Here is a 26916-nt window from a genome sequence, read left to right as displayed (position 1 = left end):
TCAATGCCAAGGGCTCCCAATCTTCAGTGTTCTTTTTCTTAGTCTTCATTAACAAAGAATATGCCACTGTCCTTGGGAATGGTTGTCTGAACTACACTGAACACTCGGCCAAGTGTCTATGCCAGGCAGACCACATGGACAACATCCCGTCCACAGCACCTTCCATTTTATTGGTTTATTTACAAACAAGGTGAAGTCAACAGGGAAATACAAGGATTAAGGGTGAGGAAATAGGGTCAGTCTGGGCTATCCAGATGTGGAATGGATCCCAGACTAATTTCTCCCATGGGTTGTTTCTCTCCTTTTTCTTTGCATGTCCCTTAGGGATATCTCCTCTGGCTCCTTGGAATGGCCTCCTCCAATGCTCCTGGGTCCCACAGTGAGAGGGGTTGGTCCTTCCTCCATGTCAGGGAAGGGAACAAGAGGGGTATGAGGGCCAGGGCCCCCTCAGTTTGTGTAAACCTGAGTTCCGATCACACGCATGATTTCCTTCTGGATCTTGGGGTCCTGAGTATTAATGTTGGCATCACCTACTTGACCATCCTCATATCTGTCAGAAAAGGGGTGGCAAGAATGAATCAGTATGAATGTAAGCAAGGTAGTATAGAAGTATATAGGCATGACTGAGTGGAACTGTGAATTAGCTATGCTTAAAGAGAAGAATGGAATATGTGAGGCACCCTGCTTCTCCCCACTCCTCCCTCCTCCCAAAAATATCTGATATTCTCCAGTGTGATGGGGAGTGAATCCAGGGAAATGTTAAGAGTTCTCTTGGCAGGCAACTCCCTCTCTGTACTTCCCCCTCCATACAGTGGTGAAAACCCTAAAGTGGGTTCCCTCAGATTCAAATCCTTCACGATACAGATTTTCCCAGCAGCATTGTCTCCTACCATCCAACAACCTTATTCCCTCCATATACTCCCTGATTTACCCTCTCCAACTCACACAAAGAAGAACCGTGTACAGACATGGTCAGACACAGGGCACACCCAGATGTTTCCATGTTTCTGAAGGTCCTTGGACGTAATTACTGTGGAGAAAAGGGCCATGAATCAGACACAAACTTCCCAGAGACCACGATCTAGTCATGCCCAAGGAAGGGTGGAGTAAAGAGGAAGACATGAAAGAAAAATATCCTGCCAGACAAACCACACTCCTCCACTTAGTATGATTCCTACAGCACTGCTAAAAGAGTTTCCCTGGGACCAAAATGAGAAAATAGGAGAACAAAAAGGTTTGGAGGGAACCTGGGGCAGGGCAGAGTCACTCACCTTCACAAAGTGCTATACAATTCAGATTCCGACTCTGAAGAAAACGGGACTGGATGGATCGGGTCTGGAAAACAGGAAACCAATATGAATATGGAAAGCTTTCTCTGGGAGGAAAGAATAGCACCCTCAGGAGTGATGATTACATGGACTTAATCTAGCACTGAAATCTCCCTTCCTCCGATGACCCCTACTCACCACCACCACCTTGGTAGCATTAACCCATACATAAATACTTAGGTGGATAAACATATGTACATTTTACAATGCTTAAATATGCAAATGCACAATACAAGTTGCTAACTTGTATGCATATGCCTACATATCTTGTGTTCTTGGCAAGTACTCTGTGTCTCCCTAATTCAATTCAATTCACTAAGTATTATTAAGTGCTAGGTGCTAGTGATACACAGACAAACTAGTAATTTTTCAAGGGCTAGAACTGTACTCTCCACACAACCCACTCCACTTCTAGCCTCTACACTTTGTGGAAGAACTAACTCCTCACACTACCCCCAAGATAACCACCATTTGTCCCCCATATACTTATAACTCCAAACCAGCCCTAAAGGGAAAGCAGGAAATAATTGAAGTATTTGCCCATTTGTCAACAACTATATCACCTGCATCTTGGAAGCTAAGGTTGAATGGAAATATTAGATGTTGTAGGCTAGAGAACTATGGTATGGTGGATAAAGTGTAAGACTCGGAATCACAAAGACTCTTGTTCAGATTACCCCCTACTAGCTTTGTCATTCTGATCAAGCCCCTTAATCTCTCTGGGCCTCAGCTTGCTCATCTGTAAAATGAGGGAATTGGAACAGATGACCTCTAAGGTCTCTTCTAACTCTAAAAGTATGATTCTATGATCCTATAAATGCTTAACTGAATTGAATTTACTCACAGCAACATCTAGCTTCCAATGCATAGCCCAATGCACCCCCAACTGACCCCGGTAAAGTTTTAGATAGATTACCTGAGGGATGGTGTTCATCCGGTTGTATCTCTGGACTAGCTCATCTTTAGAAGGCATCCTATGCTGTCCTTTTCCCATTCCTGCCACAATATACCAGGTGAAATAAGCCCAAGGAGAATGAGAAAATGGAACATGAATTCCTGGGTGTCAAGTGTTAGGGTTGAGTGACATGGGAGCAAGCTCAAGAACAGAAGGAACAAGGACAATCTCTTTGATCACAGGATGGAAAGAATTGTCTCTGGTCACAGGATATGGCAATATCAGGTTTGACCAGTAACACCCAATAGAAGCAGGAGGAAGTCCAGGCCCACATAGGAGACCATGAAATATAAATAAATCCCTCATCCAGAAGGCCTTCCCCCAACTCCAATACACCACACCACCTAACATTCTATCCTCACTGATTATCCCGCTAAGCATTATACACTAAGTTTATACAAGAATCTTAAGTGGGCTGTATATTTGTGCATCCCCCACTATAGATGGGGTCCAAATCTATGGGAATGGGACCCAATTGCCTTCAAGCTACCTGAAGGTAAGAAAATAAAAACAGAAAGAGGAAGGAAGAAAGTGAGGCATGCAAGGTTCTTGCTAAAGGCCCTTAGGGCCCATGTAGAAGGGCTCAGAACAGGGTAAGGATGGGAATGGTGCCAATAGAACAGATACTTGTTAGGTATTACTAGGATCCTCCCCTATTACCCCTAAGAAATCTTCATGAAATTCTTTCTCCCTCTATGACATGAATTCGGAAATAAGTCATGGCCTTGGAAGCAGGCAGAGTGTGATATAATTTTTTGTATGTTAACAGTTGACAGAATTTTAAGGCTCATGAAGCCCTTTATGTGTATGTGTGTGTGTGTCTGTGTCTGTGTCTGTGTATTATATGTATATAATCTCATTAGATCTTTGCAACAACCGTTAGATAGATATTACAAGTACTATGATCCTCCTCTTTCAGATAAGAAATTAAGTTATCATATAACTAACTTCAACCCTCACATGCTAACCTTGGCCAACAGATCTGTATAAAAAGGCTACAAAGGCACATAAAACTATCACTTCCATCTCTCCCACCCTGACCAATATGTCTCACTCATCATATAATCATAACCTGAATACAGCCCACTACAACAGAAACCTCACTGGCTGGGCTTCCATTCCTTTCCATCATCTTTGGTCATCCTCTTTTCTTTGTTATATCTAGACCCTAACTCCAAATCTCAAAATCCCCACTGAGCCTATAAAGCACTGCTATCCACAAGATGCACAATGACAGCAGGTCTGGGTCACAAGTAATACCCAAACCCTATAGGGATAGTAAATAATGAACCAGCTACTCATGTTCCAAGTTTTGGATTCTGCTGGAAAAAAATAAAAACAACCTCTTAAGCCCTTTTGAACCCCAGAGATTACAAAGAACATAACTCAGAGCAAGGTCACTTAATTCACTATGGGGACCCTTAGTAGTGATTCCTATGAGACAAGTCAGGTCCCACGCTACCTTTCATTCTAATGCATTCCACCTGTACTAAGACATCTCATATTTATCTATGCTATTTCTGCCAGTTTCCCCCAAGATCAATCCATGAAAACATGAAGGCCATTTTATTTAATGCTTTGATTCTGGGACAGGCACTGCCAGGAGTCCCCCAAAAAGAAATGAACATACCTATAGATGGAACAACACAGACCTATGGTCCTGTGCCATTTATATTCCCCAAACCTCACATCTGTTTGTATTTTCCTAATCTCTAGCATATGCCCACATAAAATGGCTAGGTCAGCAAAGGCTCCATTAACAAATAGTAACCCCTTACTCCCAGCACTCTTCCTACAGTAGGTTAGGGATCAAATAGGCCTTGAGTTGCCTAAGGGCATAGAATAAAAACTGAGAAGATGAAGGAAAGGAGCACATGCAAGTAGGAAGTATCACAGTTTGGGTAAATGAACATATACCCTCATATAAACCATCTGTGTCAGACATAGTCAATGACTGTGCTTATGTGCAATACTAGGTGGAGTGGGGGCCTGAAGGGCACTGAATAATGCTTTCCTGTGTCTCTCCATAAATTATCATCATCTCAGGTTATAGCTGTAATACTAGGAATCAATACTAAGAACCAGGGAGCCTGGACAGAAAGCAAGTCAGGTTGGACTACAAGCAGAAACTAGGAAACTAGATATAGAATAATAAAGACTTCTCAGAGAGAATCATGTAGAAAAGGAACTGGTCTAAGGAAATGAACTATGGGACAGAAAAATCTAGGAACAAGAGATCAGTAAATCAGATTTATCTCCTGGGCAGGACAAAACTAGGTACTACATCTCTTTTTTATCTTTGAGATTTCCTAAATGGATAGACTCATTGCCCTAATCACCTCTCAAGTGTAGAAGAGAGGGATTTTGCACTCATAATCTGAGAGAATGTGGCAATAATGAAGGTGCATAGGAAGTAAAGTTAAGGGCTATGTTTCTGTACCTTGCTCTCAGGTGGTAGCAGAAAGGTGAAAGAAGTCTACATAACAGCACAAGAGGTAGATATTGTTGGAAAGCTACCCTTCTTGGTATATATACCAAGGTATACTGTTATCACCAATACATGTATCACTGGAACACGGCTTCAGGAGAAAAGCTCACTCAGTTCACCATCCACACTCCTCACAAACTCACGGGTTCAAAGCTGGGCCTGTTCAGCATTCCCCTGTCTTAGGACCAGAGGGAGTGGAAGGCAGAGGCTTCCTAGGGATGGGCTCATTGGGAAAGAGAGGATCTATACTTCTAAAAATAGATAACAACAGATCAAGCGCCCATAGAGAGAACAGATGACAGATTGTGTATCCATGGAGTAAAGTAAGCAGAAGTGACACCACAGACCATATGTCCATGAAAGGGAAACAGACACGTGAACAAAGCTCAGGCAGCCATACAAGGAGATGGACTACTTACCTGAGTATCCAAAGGAAATACTGGAGATGGGGCTCAGGTAGATGCCTTTGCCATATGCTGCTCCATGCAGCTTGCAGGGAAACACCAGGATGAGCAACATAAACTGCCCCCCCCCATGACTCTCTAGGAGGGAAGGGACCTCCTAGGGTAGCTGTCTGTTAGCCACACAGCTCATCCTCCTGTTTGTCCCTTTGTCTATCTCCTGACTCATTCTAGGCTTACAAGCACCTGCTTTGGTCAGGAGTTAATTGGATTGGAGAACAGTTAATCCTTCCATGTCTTAGGAAATAGGGCTAGAGTGAGTAAAAACACCAAAGCAGTTCATGTGCCTACTGTGGATACTATAGGGGAATAAGTCCAGGGCTGAGCAGGTGAACAAGAAGAAACAAACTCTTTGTAATGATTTCCCAGAGTCACTGGGGGGCAGAGATTTGACCGGTTAACATGAGACGAGTCACTGCTGAATCAATATACATACAAGGAAAAGTTCTGTCACTTAAGAGTTCTGTCCCCTGCTACAGAAGTTTACCTTTTCAATCCCCAAGCCTAGAACACATTCTTAATACATGAACTTCCCCCAACAGACTCTGCTTAGGATTGAGTCCACACCAGCCACAGCCTCTGTATGACCCTGACCTCCCAAATCTCTTAAGCAGATATGGTGAGACACCAAGAATAATTAGGGTACCAAGTTTCAGTTTGGGAATTAGCAGGAACAGATAGGAGAGTGCTCTAGAGCTTACCACCACCACAAAGCAGGGATGGTAGATGGCGGGGGAGGGGAGGGCGGTTGGAAGAAAGAGCCTGATCTTACCTGGAGTTTGGTGTAGGACGCATTGACCAAGCCGTTGCGCAGGATCGAGTGCCAATTTTCAATGTGGGACCCACTGGAAGGCAGGGATAGAGGACACAAACACCCACAGTGGTAAGGTCCTAGGAATAGCCCCCAGAGCTAATAATACCATTCACCTCCCAGGACACACAAAGAAATGGACAGATTCATATGCACTCATTGATAAACTCATGTATTATCATAGTTTCAGCTAGCACCTGTTTTACATTACTTTAAAATTTACTTCTCAAATTTCAGCCCAGACCCATATGCCCCACTGCTAGACATTTCCACTCTAATCTCCCATTATCACCTGAATCTCAAGGGGCCTAAACCAAATGCAATATGGTACAATGGAAAGAATGCCGGATTTGAAGTCAAAGACTCTGAGTTTGGGCCTCTACCACTTACTACCCATGTAATCTTGGGGAAGTCGTTTAACTCATATATAAAATTAAGAGGTTGGACTCAGTGATCTCTCAAGTCCTTTCCAGCACTAAATCTATTATCCAAAATCTTGATTTCCCCATTTCTGATAATGGTTCCATCATTCTCCCTGTCACCCAAGTTCAAAACCTCTAGGTTATCTTGGACTCCATTCTTTTAGATACCCCAAGTCCCATTAATTCTTCCCTCGGTCTCTGCAATCTCCTTTTTATTCTTACTATTCCACCCTAGTCCAGGTCCACTTCATTACCTCTGAACAGTCTACTAATTGATCTGCCAGTCTTCAGTCTCTCCCTTCTCCAAATCTACTTTGCATACCAAACTAACACTCCCTTTAAAAAGCTTTTATTCCCCTACATTTCTGCTCAAAAACTTTTCCATTGTTCTCCACTGCTAAGAGGAAAGTACAAATTACTTACCTTCAGGAATTTAAAGTTCTACCCCATTGGCTCCAATGTACTGTTTCAGTCTTTATTTCCCACTACCATCCCCAAAACACTCCCTCATCCAGTCAGACTGGTTTTCTCACTCACTGACCTTCAAATAAAGCTGACAAGTTTCAGCCTCTGTATTTTTACTCAAATAGTTCCAATCTACTGTAATGACTTCACTCCTCTTCTATGCCTATATAAATCCAAACAATATTTTAAACACTCAGGTTAAGCCCCATTATCTTTGTGGAGCCTTCCCTGACTATCTTAGTCTTCAGTGGTCTCATGCTCTTCTAAACTCCTCTAGCACCTGCCTATTTAGCACCATAATGTTGCCTCTAGATTCTCTAGCACTATAGCTATGTATGTTTCATGTCTTCTCAGCTAAATTATAAACTCCTTGAGAGTAAGGACCATATACTATACCTTGTATCTTCCACAAAATAGCACAGAGCTTTGTACATACAAAACACCTGATAACAGTTTGATTACCTAGTTGATGAATCTTGTGTACAGAACATATATACATATAAACAGAACCCTGACATCCATGAGCGCAAGGGAGCCCTAGTCCCCTGCATGTCCCCTAGTATTTCCCCCCACTCCCCACCAGCCCTCCCCAGCCCCTACTTCCTCTCCCTCACTGGAAGGCGAAGGTGCTGCCGTAGAGTTTCTTAGCCGTCCGAAACCGGGCCTCCTTAGCAGGGGGGCTGCTCAGCAGGAGGAACTGGTGAGAGGTGTGCATGAACTTCAGCTGCTGCCCGGGGTGGGGGGAATCAGGGGAGACAGAGCAGAGATTGAGATCAGGGAGGGAGGGATGATGAGGCAAAGAAGTAAATAAGACAGGAGCGTAGACCTGTATTGATCTCCATAGGATCAATAAATGTTCAGGAGCCAAAATGGTCAATGTGGGACACAACAGACTGTTGAGCTATCAGAGTTACTAACAAAGATAGAAGCTCCCTGACCTGCCACTCCCTACCCAATTCCTCAAACAACTTAGAGGGTTCCAAGAAATCTGGGGAAGGGGGTGGGGAGACACTTACCCTGCTGAGAGGTAGCTTGACAATATGTGATCTGTTGCTGGAGATAATCCTGGGGAGAAAGAGAGGTGAAGGAAAGAGCATGGAACAAATGTGGAGTCTGGCCCAGCCTAAACATAGGAGTAAAGGAGGTATTCCCTCTAAAATTGATAGGGGGTGGCCAAGCAAAAGATCATCTGGAAATTCAGGTGTTAATAGCCAGGTTTAATGAATATGAATAGTGGTGCTTGGAGGTACTAATAGGTCACACTGAAGCTATCTGCTATGCCACCGCTAATTTAACTATTATGAATGGCAATACTCAAATACATTCATGACTCTCAGCCAAGAGTCTAACTGCCAAGAAGCTAACAATGAATCAAGACAGACAAATGGGGCAGGGCTGAGAAGAGCACAAGAAAAGGTGGTGTGATGGGTTGGCTAAAAAGGTAACGTCAAAGTGAGGGCCCTCTGTCAGGCTGGAGACCTCTTAGACCTAGGACTCAGATTCAGAAGCCCAAAGGTTTAGGGACCATTCTGCCTCAGTCTAAATGCCTTCCACATGATAGATGCTCCATGGATATTTACTAATAAGTCAGCCCAGGAAGGAGAATGAAGAATCACAAATTAACCTGTTCCCTTACTGGCCACAAAGACAGAGAGAGAATGAAAGCCTGTATTAGAACTAAAGGAAAGGACAAAACAAACTTTCTAGAAATTTGGAGAAGGATCAAATTGGAAAAGGGGCCAGATAAAAACACCCAGATACTTGGTATCAAGCATACCGAGAATTTCTAAAGGAGACTAGTCTCCTGAGTTAATACAGCTGGACTGTTTCTGATCTGTTCCTGTGACACAGTCCTGGATAAAATCTCTTTATGCTCAAGGGAGAAACTAATATGGTACTAAATCATGCTACTTTTGAGGAGAGGAACAGGAAAACAGGGGAGGTTGGGGAAAAACACTAAGTCACTATGGGGACCAACGAGGAAGGAACTCTGAGGCTTTTGGGGATGTGTGGTTTTCCACGACCAATTCTAAGTGATGGAATTTGAGAGAACTTTGACTTGTAGGCCCTCTCTTAGAAAGGAAGGAGCAATGTCAGCCTAAGCCCCTGGACACTCTGCTTCATACCCCAGCATTTAGGGAAAAGGCCCAATAGGAGGAGAAGAGACCTGTGATGAAAGGGGAGGAAAGGGAGACCTATACCTCTCAAAGTGTGTGGGATCTTTAAATATATATAGTAAAGAATATTCATTTCTATATATAACAAGTACTTAAACACCTACTGTACATAATTAGTTTCAGAACTATGTTGAGAACCTTTGGGAACTTACAGAAGTATGCAAGTTCCATATAGGAGCTAAATTTTTGTAAATCAAATGGAGATAAAGGTAAGATTTCTGTAAGGCTGGGAGCTGACCAGTCTCAAGAGAAAAGAAAGTATATGTTTATGCTGGTCCATAAAGAAAAAGAAACCTTCATACACATCCACACCCACACCCTCAGAAGAAAGAAAATGATGACTAGATCCACCCCCCAAAAGGGAGTGGTCTCTGCTCTCGTACCCCCCAGGAGGGAGTGGTCACTGCATCCATACCACTGCAGGAGAGGATGGGCCAAAGGATCCAGCTTGTCCATCTGTTTCTTGATTTCCAGATATGAGCCCTATAGAAACAGCATTCAAAAGATTATTTCCCAAGGAAAGGGGAAAGCATTTCACACCAGTGAATCTATCCATAACCATTAACAGTGGTTACAAGTAGTTAAATACAGCTGGTTACAAGTACTATTATCATCTCCACCTTACAAATTAGGAAAATGAGATTGAAGTTAAATGACATGCCTAGGAGAGGAGTTAAGTTCAGAACACAGGCTTCTTATGCCTCCTGAGGGTACCCTGTTCCCAGAGGCATGGAAAAAGGGTCTAGACCTGTATCTACCTAAACCTCTTCCCTCTACCCTAAGCTGAAAATTACCCCTGATTTTCCCTAAATGCTCACAAGATAATTTCATCTTTCCATTTCCTATTCTGAACACTCCGAGTTATGAGGAAAATGAAGAACATACAGGACTCTGAGAAAATGGAAATTATAAAATATAAGAAAATTTGAAATAGAGCCAACAAGGCAGAAATCAAGGAAAGGCAAGGTGATGCCAGGAACTAGATGAAAACAATATAGATCAATGATGCATATGAACAAAGGATCAGGCATACCTGGGTCATCTCCCGGATGGACATGACACTGTCCAGGGCTTTCTGAAGCCTCTCATAGTTCTTCTTCTGTGAATGTCAAGGAAAATTGGAGAGTCAGATGTGGAAAAAAAGAGAACCAAGTGTTGGGAAGGAAAATTCTCAATTATATTTAAGTGCTTTAGGGGCAAGGAAAATGTTTTAATCCTCTTTGAAATTTAACTTATCTCCCCATACCCAACCCTGAGTACCTACATATAATAGATACTTCTGACATAAGTATCATAGATTTAGAGCTAAAAGAGACCTCAAAGATCATCTGACCTAATCTCCAGTTTTAGCGATGAGGACATGAAGCTTAGAAAGGTTAAGGGGCCTTGCTTAAGGTCATGTAGGTAGTAAGTAAAAAATATGGATTTTAAATTTGGATCTTTTGATCCAAATCCAAATCCAAACTCTTTCCATACTGCCTCTTCAAAAAAGTTAAATCAAAATTATATCCTTTTATATACGAGCATATATTTGTAAGACTATATACACATGTATATATATAATAACATCCAGGCTATCCACAACAGCCTAACCTATTCATTCTACCAAGTAACTAAGCCCTGGAGTTCAAGTCAAATCTTCTCCATAATGGGATCTGGACCTCAAATCACATGCCCTCCCCAATTACCACAAACATATTAAAGGAGCAGTCTCTTACACTTATCCACTTCCCTATTCTCTCAACAATGAGGAGGTCAAACACTCTCTCTCTCTCTCTCTCTCTCTCTCTCTCTCTCTCTCTCTCTCTCTCTCTCTCTCTCTCTCTCTCTCTCTCTCTCCCTGCCTCCCCCCAATGCTCTAGTTACATAGCTCCCCAAGTTCCTAGGTCTTGAAATTAAGGGCATAAAACTTTCTATCCTCAGATCCTTACACCATGATCTTCCACAGAAGGCCCCTGATACCCTCTATGCCCCATTTCCCTCTATCCTCCTGGACAATGAATCTCCTATCCTCCCCCCATCTCCATGGTTCATGATCCTTTAATCCCTATGTCCCCTGCCCTGTCTTCTCCTCCTGTTCCTAGTCACATTTACCTTGGGATTGAAGGCGAGAGTCTTGGGGTCACTGGGATCCACAACAGAGGGATAAGGCTCAAAGATGATGCTTTTTCTGGGAGATTCTAATGCTGCCCGGCACATAGCCACCAGAAGGTCCACCACCTCAGTAGGAGGAAGAACAGAGGGCCAGACAGCATGGGGTAACTTTTCAATATTGGGAATCCATTTCATTCTGCTCTCCTCGACTTTCTGAAGGTTGAGTCCTTCCTGTTATTCATCCCCTGTCCCCACCCACTCCACCCTTTCCTACCTCTGCTCCTGTAGCCACCTCCTCTGCAGCTCCAGACATAACTCCCAGTGTGTAGAAGGAGAAGACACAGAGCTCCCGAGTACAAACAGCTGGCTAAGGGAGTAAGGAATATATCAGACAGGTGGGGGGGGAGACTAAATTAGGGGAGGGGGTGCTCTCAATCTTGACTCTGGAGTTGGGTAAGAATCTGAGGTTCTTTTAAATATCAGCAACAAGTAATCAATAAATGGGTATGGTCACATTTAAGTGAATGACTCATAGTCACGGTTCAGAAGGAATGCTGCTGAATGACAAGAGATTTCTACTACAATGCAATTTAGGACCCAGGTCCATAAAGACATATCCCAATTCAGTTCCATTAAAACGCTTGACAAACTAGTTCCTCCAATGAATAATAGGGCTTGGGGGGAAATAAGGGACAATATAAACAAAATTTGTGACAGCTCCAGAATGGACTCTAGTTTCTCTAGAGACTAGAAAGTCCATTCTCAAATCCTAAAGTCCTTAGGCTAGGGCTCCATGAAAACAAGTATGGTTATCAACATTTATCCAAGAAGAGGGGTGCTGCACAGAGCAATTAGAGAAGATCATACCTTGAGCATAGACCCATTCTGGAAGACATGCTGCTCGTCACAGACTACACAGTACTCGTTCAGGGTTGGAATCCTCTGTTCTGCATATTTCATAATCTGAACAGTAAAGGGAGTAGAACCACATCTTGCTAAAGCACTATGAGATGTCCCTCTATAGGCCTAAGTCTGTATACCCACCCACGCATTTACACATTTGGGAAACAATCTGAAAATGGAAAGTTTGTTTTCCTACACTACTACCCACCCCCCCCATGAACTTAGCACCTAGGACAGGGCCTCATAACCAGGGGAGATAAGTCTATTCCAGGTAATTGTCCAGAGTACTTCAGCATTTGCCCTAGAAGTCCAGTTCAATTTCCATGGGGAAAAGTCAATTTGTCTATTCATCAGTTAATACTTAGGACTATGAATCTCCATGGACAAAGAGCTATTCTAAAAACCTTTGTTTTTTAGATGGCCCTATACCTTAGGAAGCTTACTATGACAGAACCACCAGAACACAGAGAAATTCCTTGCTTAAAGTGCTTCCAAAAATGCTTTTTACTTTAATATTGCTATTCCTATCAAGAGCACTTTTCCCAAAAAGCAACATACACTGATTTCACAATTTCTCTGAAAGACTCTGGCATGGAAAGAGAAAAGAGGCTAAATTTATTGAAGGAATTGTTGGATACCTACTAGGTAGCCAGCACTGTGAGACATAAATCCTTGCCCTCATGTTACATGCAATCAAGTAGGGGGAAACAATATAATGTAATAGAAGTAAGATGTTAGTTGGAGCTCAGACTTCGCTACTCATTAGACAAATGACTTTACTTCTCTGAGTCTCAGTTTCCTCACAGATAAAATGGAGGCAATATTTATATCTAGGGGGTGAGCTAGAAAGGGCAATGGACCTGAGGTTGGGAAGACTTGAGTTCAAATTTGACCTCTAACCCTTAATATCTGTGTTATCCTGGGCAGGTCATTTAATTTCTATCTGCCTCAGTCACCTTATCTGTAAAATGGGGATAATAACAGCACCTGCTGCACAGGGTTGTTGTGGGGATAAATAAAGCACAATATAAGTGCTATCTTATTACATTAACTAATGTTGTTGTTACTGCCATCTACTTGATAAGGTACTGTTTAAATCAAATGGAATACCATGAAGAAAAGCACTTCATTAACACTAAAACACCATATAAATGCACTATTTACTCCTAGAGATCTGCGATTTTGTTGGTAGGGATATTTCCACTATCAATGAAGAGCATTAACCCCTTCATTCATTACTAAAAGGTCTTCATGGATGGCTGTGTCCAAAAAAATTACGTTGATGGCAAACCTTCTGGTGACAAGAATCTCCAAACTCAGCTACTAAGCTGGTCTTTGGATGGCTAACAGACACCAAGTTCATCATGAGGCACATTCTTGAAGCCCTTCCAGCTTAGAAGGACCCGACAAAGCTTGCAGCCCACTGAAATAATCTTTGAGAGTCAAGCGTCTCCTCTACTCCATGATGAAGAATCGCTACTTTAGTATAGGCATATAAATGTGAGCTATTATTAACATTATTAAAAGAAATACGTAAGTAACAGTAGAAAGCATTAAGTATATGGGCAGTGTTAGAGTACTTCAGAAGAAGATGGGATCTTTTCAAGCTGATTTTCATGATTTGGAAATGATATCTGAGCTTGGTCTTGAAAAATAAGTAGAATTTTAATAGGCAGAAATTGCTAAGCAGAGAATTCCAAATTAAGGGAACAGTGTGAGCAAAGGCATAGAAGCAAGAAAACTCAAAGGGAAAAGATGAAAATAAAAGTATATAATGATGTTTTTTGGTAAAGCACAAAGACCCTGGAGGGTAAGGAGTCATATACTAGTTTGTGTTATTTTCTAATTGTTTCATGTTTGAGTTTTGTCTCCCCAGCAACACCACAAGCTCACTGGGCAAGAATCATGCCTTCTTTTTCATTTCCCAAAAAGCCCAGTACAGGAGGTAAGGGGGGAAGAGATAAGGTGCAATAAGGGAACATATAAGATAGTTAACTAAATGATGGAGTATGTAGTTCTAATATGGTAGAAAAAAATTAAGTCCAATAATGAGAAGTACATGGAAGGATTTAGATGGGGCCTGAGCTTGTTTACCTGGACAAGAAATCCATATTCCAGGGTGGGAATGTTCTTGCAGTGACCACTGACCTGACAAGGAAAGAGAAGGTCCCTGTAAGTCTTTTCCACAGTTTAGGGTACTTACTCTAACTCCACAGAACTCCCCTTGGAACACCAGGTTCATAGTCTTAGTTCAGATCAGTACAATTCTAAGATATGAGAGACAATTCCAGACTTGACAGTTCAGAGGGCCTTTGCATTTGTTAATGGCTTTAGTGGAAAAGGAGATTTGTCTACCTTTGTCCCTCTTCCAGGAAGAAAAAGGTAGAAAACAGAAGCCACTGACTATGAAGCTTTATCCTAACGCCACCATATAGTGATATCCTATTTTATATCACTACCCCTCAAAAGCTGTCCCTTCTACCTGATAGTCTGGCACCATTGGAATCTAACTAGGTAGGAATTAACTAGCAATAAAAATTTAACCTATTTTTCAACCTCCATGTAAACATATCCCCTTCCCCTCAACCCTTTCAACCCCTAACCCTCACCATTCAGTAATTCATGGCACCTCAGCAATAAGAGACAGTTACATAGCACAAAGCCATGAGAACCTAAAAACCTTAATCCCAGGAGCTATTCTCCCCATTTCCACCATTCCAACACCCCAACCAATTCTTCCCCATACCATGTACCAAGGGAGAGGTCCGTGCTGGGGGAGGGAGGCCCATGTGCTGGGGGCAGGGGAGACCTGCCTGGGGGCTGGGAGGGTAGCCAAACACTTCTACTTTGGGGTTCTTCATAGTACAAGATACAGAGCGGTTCATGAGGCGCCCAACACGAAGCTCTGGCACACCCAGTTTGCCCTTCAGCATGGAGTCCTGGATAATGGGAAAACTGGGGGACCTAGAGAAAGGAAGCAAAGGCAAAGTGCTACAACAGGGACTTGCCTGAACCCCAGAAGAAGAATGGAGACAATAGGGACCCAAGTTGAAGCCAAAGTTTGGCATGACAAAGCCTGAACAGAGCCTCACTAAGTCTGAGACAATCAGATCTGTCTGTGTCACACATATATCTTTGACTTACCTTACTATATAAGTTCATATGTCTCACACTAGGAACCCGGGATCAGCAGAGCCCATGTCGAGGTCTTTGTAATGAATGCCTAGTCCTAGCTAACCCCACATGACCATGAGATTTCTGATAGTACCTATTGCATTTATTCAGTCAATATCTACCATATGCAAGGTACAAAAAGAAATACTTACACTACAGGGGCTAAATGTTTGCATCCCAAAGGACTAAGCCTCTAATTTTGCTAACAGTAAGACTAAAGGAACTACATTGAACATGATACCAAGATTCATCTGTTTACTGCCTTAATAATCATCTCACAGGCTCCTAGAGGATGCCTGGTTTATGGGCATTCAGAAAGTACAAGCAAAAAGAAACATGAGCTTGAGAACAAGAAATGGGACACTATGTGAGTTAAACCAAAATTACTAGTTTCTATACTCCAGGATAAAAGAGGAGGTCAAGGGAGGGGATGGATTGAGGACCTTCCAGTCTCTTTTTTCCCTAGCATCAGGGGGATGAGAAATGGTAGAAGAGAGAGGACCAGAAGAAAGAGTAAGAGACTAGAGGTGAGGAATGGAAGGAACAGAACATAATATAGACAGGTGGGGGTTATGTTAGATTATAGGTGAAAGGACAACAAAACAGAGGGAAGAAAACACAAAGGAATAGGTACTGGGGGGAGTGGATAAGTTAAAATATAAGTTCCCTAAGAGCAAAGCTAATTTCATTTTTTTTGTCTTTGTATCCTCCAGCAGTTAGCACGATGTCCAGCACATGGTAAATGCTTAATAAATGTTTGTTTATTGGTTGACAGAATTCAAAAAACAAAGGAAGAGATGGAATGAATAGGCCTAAGAAATAAGGGTCATGAAAAGGTATAGGAAAAATGAAAGTAAAGTAGGAAAAAGCATGAGGAGGCCTGGAGCTTCCAGAGCTACACTCACTTGGGGATAGGCGAAAAGATGCTGAGGCCTGCTCGAAATTTCTTGATGGTACCACTTGCCTTGAACCAACTGTGCCGCTTCTCCTGCTGGGTCTTCAGGAAGTCGTTGCTGAGATGCTTCCATTGTTGGGATGTGAACATTCCAAGGATCCTCAGGGGAAAAGAAACAACAGTTTTGAATACACTCAATAAAAAAGGGATGATCAAGGACTGGATGAGTAACTCAAATCAATCACACCTGGATTTCCAGTTTGAGGTCAGCTCTGGCAGCAGGCACACAGAAAATATACTACTTACTGAGTACCCAGTAGAAAACAGAGGGACCCTCCCCTAATGGTCCCAAGTCTGGTAGCTTCTGCCCAATGAGAGCAACTCTTAGGAAGCTACACTGTTTAGAGATCCCAAGGGTGGAATTTCTTGTGTAAGGCATCTGGAGATTGGGAATTCATACCTTAAGTATTATCAATGAGAAATAAGGTAGAAATGAAACATAGCCCAGAAAGGTTGCATCGCTTAGTGTGTGTATGAATAATATGGACATAAAGAATAGGGATGGGAAAGAAAGTTGAACTCTGCTGAAAAGTGAAGTAAAGGGATTCAAGCATCAGGAGCTTTCATTATATTATTCTCTTTCCTTATCTAAACTCCCTGGTCATCTCCCTAAGGGAAGACCAACAACTGGCATATCAATCATTTGATCTCTAGGATTGTGATATACTTCAAATAGCTAAGGACAAAGTCAAGGAGAAGGGATCTATGAGAACCACAAGGAAGACAGAGAAATGGTCCAAGACAGACTCCATATTCCTTACTCTGAATACAGAGATCATCCTTAACTACTGGGATTAATGTCAACTCAGATGAACAAAAGCCTAACTACTGCAAAATCCCATCAACTCTTGCTGTCTTCAAGGATGAAGATGCAGTCGATATCTTCTAATCCTTGATTATTTCTCAGAATAGAATCTTTGACCAAAAAATGGTCTACCTGTCTGCCCAAACACCTACACTTATGTGTATCTGTTCATCCAATGGTCTACTCAGCACCCGCCTGTCTGGTAACAACTAGGAAAGGTCAGAATTCTTACTTTTTCAACTGAAGACCCAGCCCGAACCCTTCTTTATTGGATGGTTGGAAAACCTCAATCGACGGTTCTGCAAAGAGAACAATATTGAAAACTGTATCTACATCCTCCTGAGGTCTCAAAAACACAACTAAGCAAAGTACTATGAAGTGGGTAGGACTGAAAAGTATAGAGATGTGGGAAGGCTCTCAAGGTACAGCTAAGTAAAGAGGACTTTCTCAGTCATTTAAGCCAAACTACTTCAAGGACCTTTAGACAATAGAGAGTGAAGGGAATACACCTAGAACAAAGTCTGTGAGTTAACTAATCCCAAAAGGAATAGCTCAATTCTTTCCAGCAGAAGGACTGGGAAAAAAAGAACTAAGATTTTTTTAAAAAGTGGGAGAGAGGAACAACCTAAGAGATTATAAATCTCCCATACTTTCATTATCCTAGGGCCTGAAAAAGGAAAGGAACACTGAACACAGGAAAATGTAGACTGAACCCACCAAAAAGTCCCACCCAGCCTAGTAACCACTTTTACCAGGCCCATCCAGGTACTGAGAGAGTGAAAACCGTAGCCTTAAAACAATGGGCTCTGTCCGAAGGACCTTCCAAGCTGTGGAGACTTCCTCCTGGGGGGACGGGTAGAAAGATTGCTTTGGTCACAGCCTTGATCGTAGCAACAGAAGGGGTAAGGATTTATACGTTTACATATGCATACATAGACACACACACGAATAAACTTGGTATTTGCCACACATACATGTGTATGCATATAAATGCAGGCACATGAACATACCCACCATTATCTTCTGATAGTCTAAGGAATGAGAGAGCCCAAAGCACATACTCTGCATGGAATACACAGGTAATGTGGCCCTCCCCCCGTTCCCCTATTCTCCATTTGGGAATGTTTCCCAACATGCTCTAAACAAAAATCAGCATCACTTACATCAAGGAAGCTGATGTTGATGTGGAGGTCAATGTCCACATCATCAATGGTTCCATATTCTCTGCAGAAGCACACATGGCTACAAGTAAGAATCTAGGGGTGGTGGGGGTGAGAGGGAAAGTTGGGGGACAGGGAAGGCCTTGGGCTAAGAGACTAATGCAAATGGTGAGGGGGGCAGAAAGGGGTGGATTCTCTGCCCCAAGTCACTCATTTGATAAAGACCTCTTCCAGGGCAGGAGTTCTTACTCCAGGTCCTACAGAAACCAAGGGGTCTGTGAATAGGTTTCAAGGGGTCTGTGAATTTGGATGGGAAAAAAATTACATCTTTGTTTCAATATAATTGTTTTCCTTTGCAGTACTATGAATTTTATGCAATTAAAAACATTCTGAGAAGGGGTCCATAGGTTTCACTACACTGCCAAAAGGATCTAGGAAACATAAAAACAGTTAAGAATCTCTGTTCTAGGGAAATCATTTGAGGAAAAGATTCCTGCCCCCCCAACCCCACTCAGCCCACCTGATGGACACTGAGTTCTCACTATAGATCTCTTTCACAGCTTCAATGTCAGCATCAAGCTGGGGATGTCGGTATAAATCTGCCGCACAGCTCCCCTAGGTGAGTGACATACAAAGGGACAACGAGGAAGAAGAAGCAAAAGAAGAGACAAGAAAATGGTAACTCTAGGGACAAGAATAGGTAGAATCTGCTTAGCAATTTAGATCATAAGGGATATAAATGTGGCAGGCCGCTTGAAGGACCTCCGGATGTCCAGTATTCTAGATGTGCTATCAACTCTACTCTGAGTCCAAGCCTCACACATTCTAGGAGTCCCTGGTTTCCCTTCCCAGTCCTTAGATCATGTTTTTGGTAACTAAATCTCTCTATATGGCCCTGGAATAACCTAGGGGAAGAGGTAGAGATATGGGGTATATGCTGAAAAACACAGAAAATAATTCAAACAGGCTCTATATAAAGAAAGTCTCTACCACTCCCACGGTTTGGACTCTATTCAGAGCAGTGATCATTTTCAGTAACTGGTAGCAAGATGATCATTGATCTCTGTGGTTAGTGACCAGTGAGAGAAGTGACTGGCAAAACACAGACTGGTTACTTCTATATACAAATATGCACATGGCTACCTCCATAAAGACTGTCCCAATTCTTCTACATCAGGCCTGAGGTGGGGAAAGCATGACCATATGACTACGTTACCACAGTCATACCTTTCAGCCATGAGTTAGCCTGAGGAAGGTCCTCACCTGTACTCCATAGAGGAATTCCTCTGACTCATTGTCCCCATCTGAATCATCATCAGTCCAGTACTGGCTTTTAATGTCCTAGAATGAAGAACAAGGGTACAAAGAAGGTGCAGGCACATGACAGACCCATATAGGTGGTATGTATGCTTGCCAAAAAGACTATGATATGGAGAACTCACACAGGGCAAGTTGCTCACATGGTAGTGAGAAAAAAACAATACAAGAACACTCTCAAAGTCTCTCTTAAGAACTCTGGAATTGATTCTATGACATGGAAGACACTGGCACAGGACAGCTCAGCATGACGTGCCCACATCAGAGAAGGTGCTGTGCTCCATAAGCAAAGCAAAATTGAAGTAGCTCAAAAGAAACACAACATGTGAAAATGTAGAGAACCCACCCCAAATGTTCACATAGACTATTTGTGCCCGACCTGTGGTAGAGTATTCCAAGTTCATACTGGTCTGACTAGTTGCAGTCAGACACACTGTAACTTAACTCTAACATAGTGATGTCATTTTGGTCCTTTTCAAGAACAAAGCACAACAACCAACCAACCCTCAGTAGTAAAGAAATTGAGACAAGAGGGAGAAAGAGGAATAGGAATGAAAGGGGGCAAGGGGTGGGAGGAACCAGATATCTCCTTTTCTGAGGCTGAGATCCAGGCTCTCTTAATTCTGATCCGACATTCCCTAGATTCCCCACTACCCCAACCAAATTATCTAAATCCTTTCCCTAATGCTTCTGTCTTCCCTTGTCCTTTCCATTCTCTTCTCCAGTTCCCCTTAGAGTAACCATTCTCACTCTCAACTTAATTGTTAAAGTTCCTCTCATGATCTACCCTATCTTCTATCATCCCCCACCTGAGTGAAGGAGAAGATAACAGAAAGGCATCAGGTCTACACAGTATCCACTCTGCCTGTATATCCCCCAAAAAGTTAGACGTAGAAATTAAACCTCCATGGCAGGTGTCTGTGCATCTGCATCATGAAAGCAGTTCCTCACCATTGGGTCAGTGGCTCACACACACTTCCCGACCAGCACTAGGCAATGCCCCTCCATGCCACCAACTGAGGTCAGCAAGATGGACATCCAGAAGACCATTCAGGGAACGGAAAGGGATGTTATCATGGGCTGACTGATTATCTGCCAGGGAGAGTGGGCTCTGCTGTCACCGTGGCAACCAAGTCACTGTCCTAAAGAAGGTAGACAACAGTTGGTTACATCACTATCCCATAGCCAGGGTCAACATAAACAGGTGTATAAATACAAACATACTTCCAAGCACCTTTGTAACTGTATAAGTACAAGCACATTTATATGTATGCATATCAATATGTGCACTTACAGATATACTCACATACATGCAAACAACACTTATCAACGGATAGGAAATTCTTTTGAAAGATATAAAAATGCAATGAAAATGAAAAACATTGTGGCCTATTTGAGCTCAAAAGACAGGGAAAGGGTCATAATTAGCCCTCTACCAGGTTAGTATAACTATCAGTTCGATGAGCCTAGATACCAAATCCTGAGACATACTCTAAAGAACCACTGCCCTTTAGGACTAACTCAGGAGCTGGGGGAAGACGGGGGCGGGGGGGGAGGGGGGGGCGGGGCAGGGCAGGGTACAGTGCAGTAGGAAGAATAGATAAGACCAATGTCAGTCTTATTACTCTAATCCCTCAGTCAACTTATACTTAGATCTTCTTGCATCTTCACTATCTCTATCCCAAAACTACAGACCCTTCACAACTAGCCAGAAGATCAGTGTTTCATATCTTCTCCCACATAAATATTAACAATGCCACGAACCTCTTTATAATTTAACTTACTCTAACCCTAATCACATTGGACATTCTCTGATGAACATGAAAAGGTCAGGCCAAAAGACTATCCTAAGCTTACCTACGAAGATGCTCCTCTCAGACAACAGAGGACTCAACGGTAGTCCCTACAAAGACCCCAGAAGACTTACTCCTAGGATGCAAGTGTAGCTCACACTGACCCTGAAGATCCTCTATGACCCATATTACCCCTACCCAATAGGGTCCCAAGGAACTGATGAGTACAACAGCGCTAGCCTTGTTAAAATTCTGTTTAGAGCAGAAGCCATCAGTTATTTAAATACCTAGAAGTAAAGTGAAGATGGAACTAGCCTTAGAGTAGATTTATAAAATGGTCAGCATGTTTCAGGCTAATAAAAGGGCCTTCTGAATCAATTTCAAAAGCCACCAAAAAACATATGCCCTCTACCTTGGAGAATATCTCACCCCATCTTCTTCCTTCCACTCCCATACATGTACCTCTGTGCATGATATCTATGGCATAACCATGAAATAATTACATAAAAGTATTTTTAAACTATAAACTACAATGAAATGTAAATAATAAGTAGGACTCAATCTAAGTACTGTCTTGATGAAGGGTGCCACGTATGATATTTAGAAGATGAAACATCAGAAAGGCCCCTCCTGTTCTAATATTTCCCAAATCACCCTTGTCTGAAATACCAGCCTTATAGATTCTTCCTTTGGCTTAAAGATTTTTTTCTCCAAGCTCTTCTTTTAAAATGTAAGTCCCTCTGAAAGGAGAATACATTAAATCACTCCCTCCATTTTTTGGATTATAGGTTATCAGGCCCAAAGAAAGACCAGGCTATAAGATAGCATGGGTCTTCCAGAGAGGTGCTTAAAGACATCTATGTAAACATTTAACAAGTCTTGGGTAGGCCAGGATGATGTCTAAGTTTCTGGAATATTACAAGTTAATTATAAGAATCCTGAAAAATAAAAAAACACAAAAGAAATGAGGAGGGAGGGAATATGCATTTATATAGTGCCTATTATATGCCAGGCACAGTGTATGGGTTTTTCTATATACATATAGATACATGTATGTACATATATGTATTGTACACATATACATATATACACACACACACATATAATCTCATTTGATCCTCACAGAAATCTTGCAAATGGGGTGGGGGGGAGACAGAGAGAGACCAAAAGAAAATAGAAACAATCAGGACTTTTGCTAAAGCAAAATGAAATACAAATTCAAAACAAATCTAAATAATGTGAAGTTCTATATATTATTTTTTAAACTGTCTTACACGAATGATTGTTAGAATCTTAAAATTTAAACTCCAACAAAAATGGAGAGAGGGGTTTAAACTGATAATAGGGCAATTCCCCCCAAGAGAAAAGAACTCTGTATACCATACTGATCAAAAGGAAAGAACCCAGGCATCCTAGAAAAAGCAGAGGACAGTAAGGGAGGAAAAAGAGGGAAGGGAGGGAGGGAGGAAGGAAAGAAGAAGAGGAAGGGTATTTTCATAAACATACTGGCTAAGAGAAAGAACAAGAAAAATATTCAGGTGAAGACAAGGACCAAGAGGAGGGAGAAATTGTTTAGGTGGTTCAAATCATATCAACACCAAGTAAGACCTAAAAAGTAAGAGATAAATGGAGAGAGGAAGGGAAGCTAAAAAAAGGATTCCCAGACAAGGCAGGAAGCATGTTCCATCCATGTGTCTATGCATATGTATATCTGTTTATATTCCTACATGGGAATCCTATGATCTTCAATTCTGTGCTCAAAGTCCCTTCCTAAAATAGAGAAGAACTTGCCCTGTGAGGACAGTAAGCTAATACCAGTCAAAGAAGAGTTCTCAGTATACAAAATGAAATACCTGTAAAGTATCTATCACTATTTCCCTATTATTAAACTCCCTAGAATAATAGCTAACAATAGCTATCGATATAACATTTTAAGATTTGCAAAGTGCTTTACATATATTATCTCATATTAGTCAGCCCTGTGGGTTCAGGCCTAGCATTAACCATCAATACTATTGCTTCTACTGTAAATGTTTCCTTTTTTCTAACAGGGTACAACTGTACAGAACATTTCAAGATTTCTCCAGGAAAGGATAAATGCAATCTAAGAGTGCTTTGAATCCCTCGGAGTCAGGGAAGGTGCTCATCTGCTACACTCGCTGTGGACCTTAGAAATGCCCTTCCTTATTTCTGACATATTAAAACAAAGGTCTCCCTAAAGTGAGCAAAAGCAACCCTGATCTGGATTTCTCTGTGTTCAATTAAACAACAAAGCAATGGTGCTATACAGCACTTAGACACAAAGATGAAAAATGACAGTCTGTCCCCAAAGAGCTTACAACTCAGTAGAAGGAAGAGACAAGTATTTACACAAAAACAAAGGGGGAGGGGTTGGGGGAAGCAGACAGAAGCAGAGAATTAGAGGCAAAAAGACCCCAGAGGTCATCTGATACAACCTCATTATTTTATAGATGAGCAAACTGAAGGCCAAAGAAGATAAGTTAACTTGCCCAAGGTCACGTGGGAAGCAGGTGGCAGATCTGGGATTCAAACCCAGGTCCTCTAACTCCACATCCAGTGTATTCTTTCCCCTACCCTAAATATAACAGAAGTCAGAGTGAGAAAGGCACACAGGAGAGGTGAGACTGAGAAGCATGGAGGCCTGGGGAGGGATGGACCTCCTTCCACCGGAGGGGTCACCAGAAGGCCTCCTGGAGGAGAAGGTGCCTGAGCGGGCCTTGGAGAAAAGGGAAGGATTTTAGCAAGCAGGGCCGGGGCAGAAGTGCCATCTAGACAGGAAGATGCAAATACAGATCCGAGCCTCACTCACCTCCCGCGAGGGAAGGCCCCCTCCCTGAGCTCCCCCAGCACCCGTGGCCTCGTGCCTCCTCCCCCCCCACCCACGGACATTTACACACTCACACACACACGCACACACACCCGTCCCGTCTCCATCATCCTCGCCCAGTCTCCATGGCAACCATCGGGCATGCCTTCCCCCTCCCCCGCCTCCTCTCTCTCCTCCTCCTCCTCTTCCCCAGCGCGCGCTCACCACTCGCTCGCTCCCAAAGACCCCGGGCCTCGGCTCCGCCGCTGCTCCCGGAGGATGGATGCTCCAGGGGCCCGGGGCCTGGGAGCTCCCGGGCGAGGGGGCGGGAAAGCAGCGGCGCCTCGGCCCGGCCCGGCCCTCCCCGCCCCCTCCTCCTCGGCTCGGGCTGTCGGCCGGCGGGGGCAGAACAGAGGGCGAGGCGAGGTGGGGCAGGGCGGGGCGGGGAGACCGCAGAGGCCGCGGTGGCGATGACGGCAGCCGGTGGCCAGGAGAGTCCCAGCTCTCCGGCTCTCCCTCCCCGCGGCCGCCCTCCCTCGCTCCCTCGTTCCGTTGTTCCTGTCACAGGCGCGCCTGGCCGGGCCGGGCCGGGCCGGGCAGGGCCGCTTTGCGCATGCTCCCAGCGGCTACGCTCGGGTCACGTGGTCTCCGTTTAGGGGAAGGTCAAGGCTGGCGCGAGGCGGCAGGAGGCGAGGCCGGAGCCGCTGACCTCGGCAGGGTTGGGGGCCCATCGGGAGGCGTCTCAGGCCACCTGAGGTCATCCTCCTCCAGACCCGAAAGAGCTTCTCCTTTGGGGTCCAGCCCCGCCTTTCTTTAGTTTGGGAGGCGAGGAGGAGCTGCGGGCTGACGCGCACGCGGTCCTACTGCGGGGGAGGGGTTTGCGCGCGCGCACGCACACGGAGAACTTCATTCAGTACAGCCACCCTGGGCATCTTTGTGCGGAGCGCGGTTGTAGGGCATGGGCGCTGGCTTGGCTCCCTCCGACAGCCACCCCCTAGGCCTGCCAGCCCCTGGGACAGCCTCCTGCCTCGTGCATCTCCCCTCATGCGTGCGCGAACACCACACATACAGACACACACACACATACAGACACACACACACAGACACACACAGGCAGACAGACACACACACATACAGACACACACAGACATACAGACACACACAGACATACAGACACACACACATACAGACACACACACACACAGGCAGACACACACACATACAGACACACACACACATACAGACACACACAGACATACAGACACACACACATACAGACACACACACACACAGGCAGACAGACACACACACATACAGACACACACACACATACAGACACACACATACAGACACACACACACACACATACAGACACAGACACACACACACATACAGACACACACACACACACACACACACACACACACACACACACCACCCACCATCGTGGCCGAGGGGCTGCCGTTCCGCACGCGGCCTTAGTTTTGCACAGTTTGCGCCACGTTTTCCTCTCTACAACCCCGCGCCGTAGGGTGGTGCAAGTATTATCCCCATTCCACGGATGAGGAAAAGAGATGATGACTGTCGAGAAACCACGTTCAAATCCAAGCTTTGCGGTTACACTTCGCTGCCTCCATGAAACAAGCGCCGGTGAGGGTCACGGTCCTGTGGAAGACTGATGGCACGGACCCTCCCTCCCTAAAGCTAGGGATGCTCCGGTGGATCTGAAGTCTAATCAACGTGAACATTCCCTCGTTTGGAAGAGAATTCAGCCCCTCCCTGCCTTCCCCTTGAGCGATCCCTGTCCGTGTTCTTCCATACATCCTCTGCAGAGGATCCGTTCAGCACCTTGACGTTCTGCTCTAGATTATTTTATTTTTTGTGAGTGTCCCTGGAGCACTTATTTAGGCTTATTATTTCTAATACTTGATTCTCCACCTATTCATCCTAGTCATCTCTTTACCCTTGCTCACTTCATAAGACTAGCTCACCTCCTTTTCTATCTAGAAAATATATCTTGAAGGAAATATAGCTAAATGATATATTTCCTCAATGGTTTAAATATAGGTCATCTTTGAAAATATGTTGCAGCCTCTCATCATGCTTCCATCAACTTTCCTCTGAGATCGTCGTCTTCAAGAATACACAGTTACACAGTATTACTGAAATAGGTGTTTTTGCTGGCTTTTTAAAAAATCCGTGTAGTTTTTCATTCATGTATTTTCAGTGAAGAATCATGTTATAATTTGGATTTTGGTGAGGGCAGCACACTATCATTCCCAAACAGGAACATCCTAACATAAAGCATGCCTAGGGAATCTGATTACCATTTGCCCTTTCATAACACATCTTTCATGACAGTGCTAATCACCTTTGGTGTACATATATCTCTGTCTTATGCCTCACTTGGCAACAATTAGATTGTGTTTGAAAAGAGGTATCTCTATGGTTGCATTTACCAAGGAATTTTATCTTTAAATATGTTTGAGATAGTCTTTGTTAATGCATTCAAACGTGTTTTAGTGTATCGTGTAACCAATGAACGTTAAAAGAGTGAGATTTTGATTTTAGTAAGTTTTGTAACAATAAAGATTTGGCTTGTAAAAGTAACTAAATTATTTGTATCCTTTTGAACTTGCAATTCCATGTATCCCAAGGAAGTAAATAAACAGAAACAAAGTTTTATTTCATACCAAAATATTTAGAACTACAAATATTTAGTAACAAAGAACTGGAAACAAAGTGGCCATCAACTGGGTAATGCCTGAACAAACTGTAATA

The 26916-nt window shown here is 43.3% G+C and overlaps 1 protein-coding gene across 4 annotated transcripts; it reads right to left on the bottom strand.

The window, feature by feature from the left end:
- Positions 1 to 149: 149 nt before the first annotated feature.
- On the bottom strand, positions 150 to 24749 carry PARP6 (poly(ADP-ribose) polymerase family member 6). Of its 4 annotated transcripts, none has more exons than XR_011971465.1 (23): positions 24361 to 24475; positions 23819 to 23904; positions 20467 to 20657; positions 19462 to 19539; positions 18719 to 18813; positions 18202 to 18262; positions 17791 to 17881; positions 17271 to 17337; positions 16184 to 16333; positions 14858 to 15068; positions 14199 to 14252; positions 12069 to 12164; positions 11476 to 11568; positions 11202 to 11327; positions 10141 to 10206; positions 9523 to 9590; positions 7947 to 7995; positions 7545 to 7657; positions 6005 to 6077; positions 2245 to 2324; positions 1272 to 1335; positions 946 to 1030; positions 150 to 550 (listed from the first exon to the last, which is right to left on the bottom strand). XR_011971465.1 is itself a non-coding variant. In XM_072627950.1 (23 exons), the coding sequence occupies exons 2-23, from the start codon at positions 20467 to 20469 to the stop codon at positions 448 to 450; spliced, it is 1896 nt and encodes a 631-aa protein (XP_072484051.1). In that variant the 5' UTR covers positions 20470 to 20657; positions 24361 to 24749; the 3' UTR covers positions 150 to 447. The 4 variants fall into 4 exon arrangements, 1 of the variants encoding a protein (XP_072484051.1); XM_072627950.1 differs by lacking the exon at positions 23819 to 23904 and adding an exon at positions 5191 to 5260 and having other exon boundaries at positions 24361 to 24749; XR_011971464.1 differs by lacking the exon at positions 23819 to 23904 and having other exon boundaries at positions 24361 to 24749.
- Positions 24750 to 26916: the final 2167 nt, after the last annotated feature.

The sequence above is a fragment of the Notamacropus eugenii genome, chromosome 1, assembly GCF_028372415.1.
Source record: "Notamacropus eugenii isolate mMacEug1 chromosome 1, mMacEug1.pri_v2, whole genome shotgun sequence".
Lineage (NCBI taxonomy): Eukaryota > Metazoa > Chordata > Mammalia > Diprotodontia > Macropodidae > Notamacropus > Notamacropus eugenii.
The sequence above is the reverse complement of the archived record's forward strand: the minus strand, read 5'-3'. Positions and strand labels throughout refer to the sequence as shown.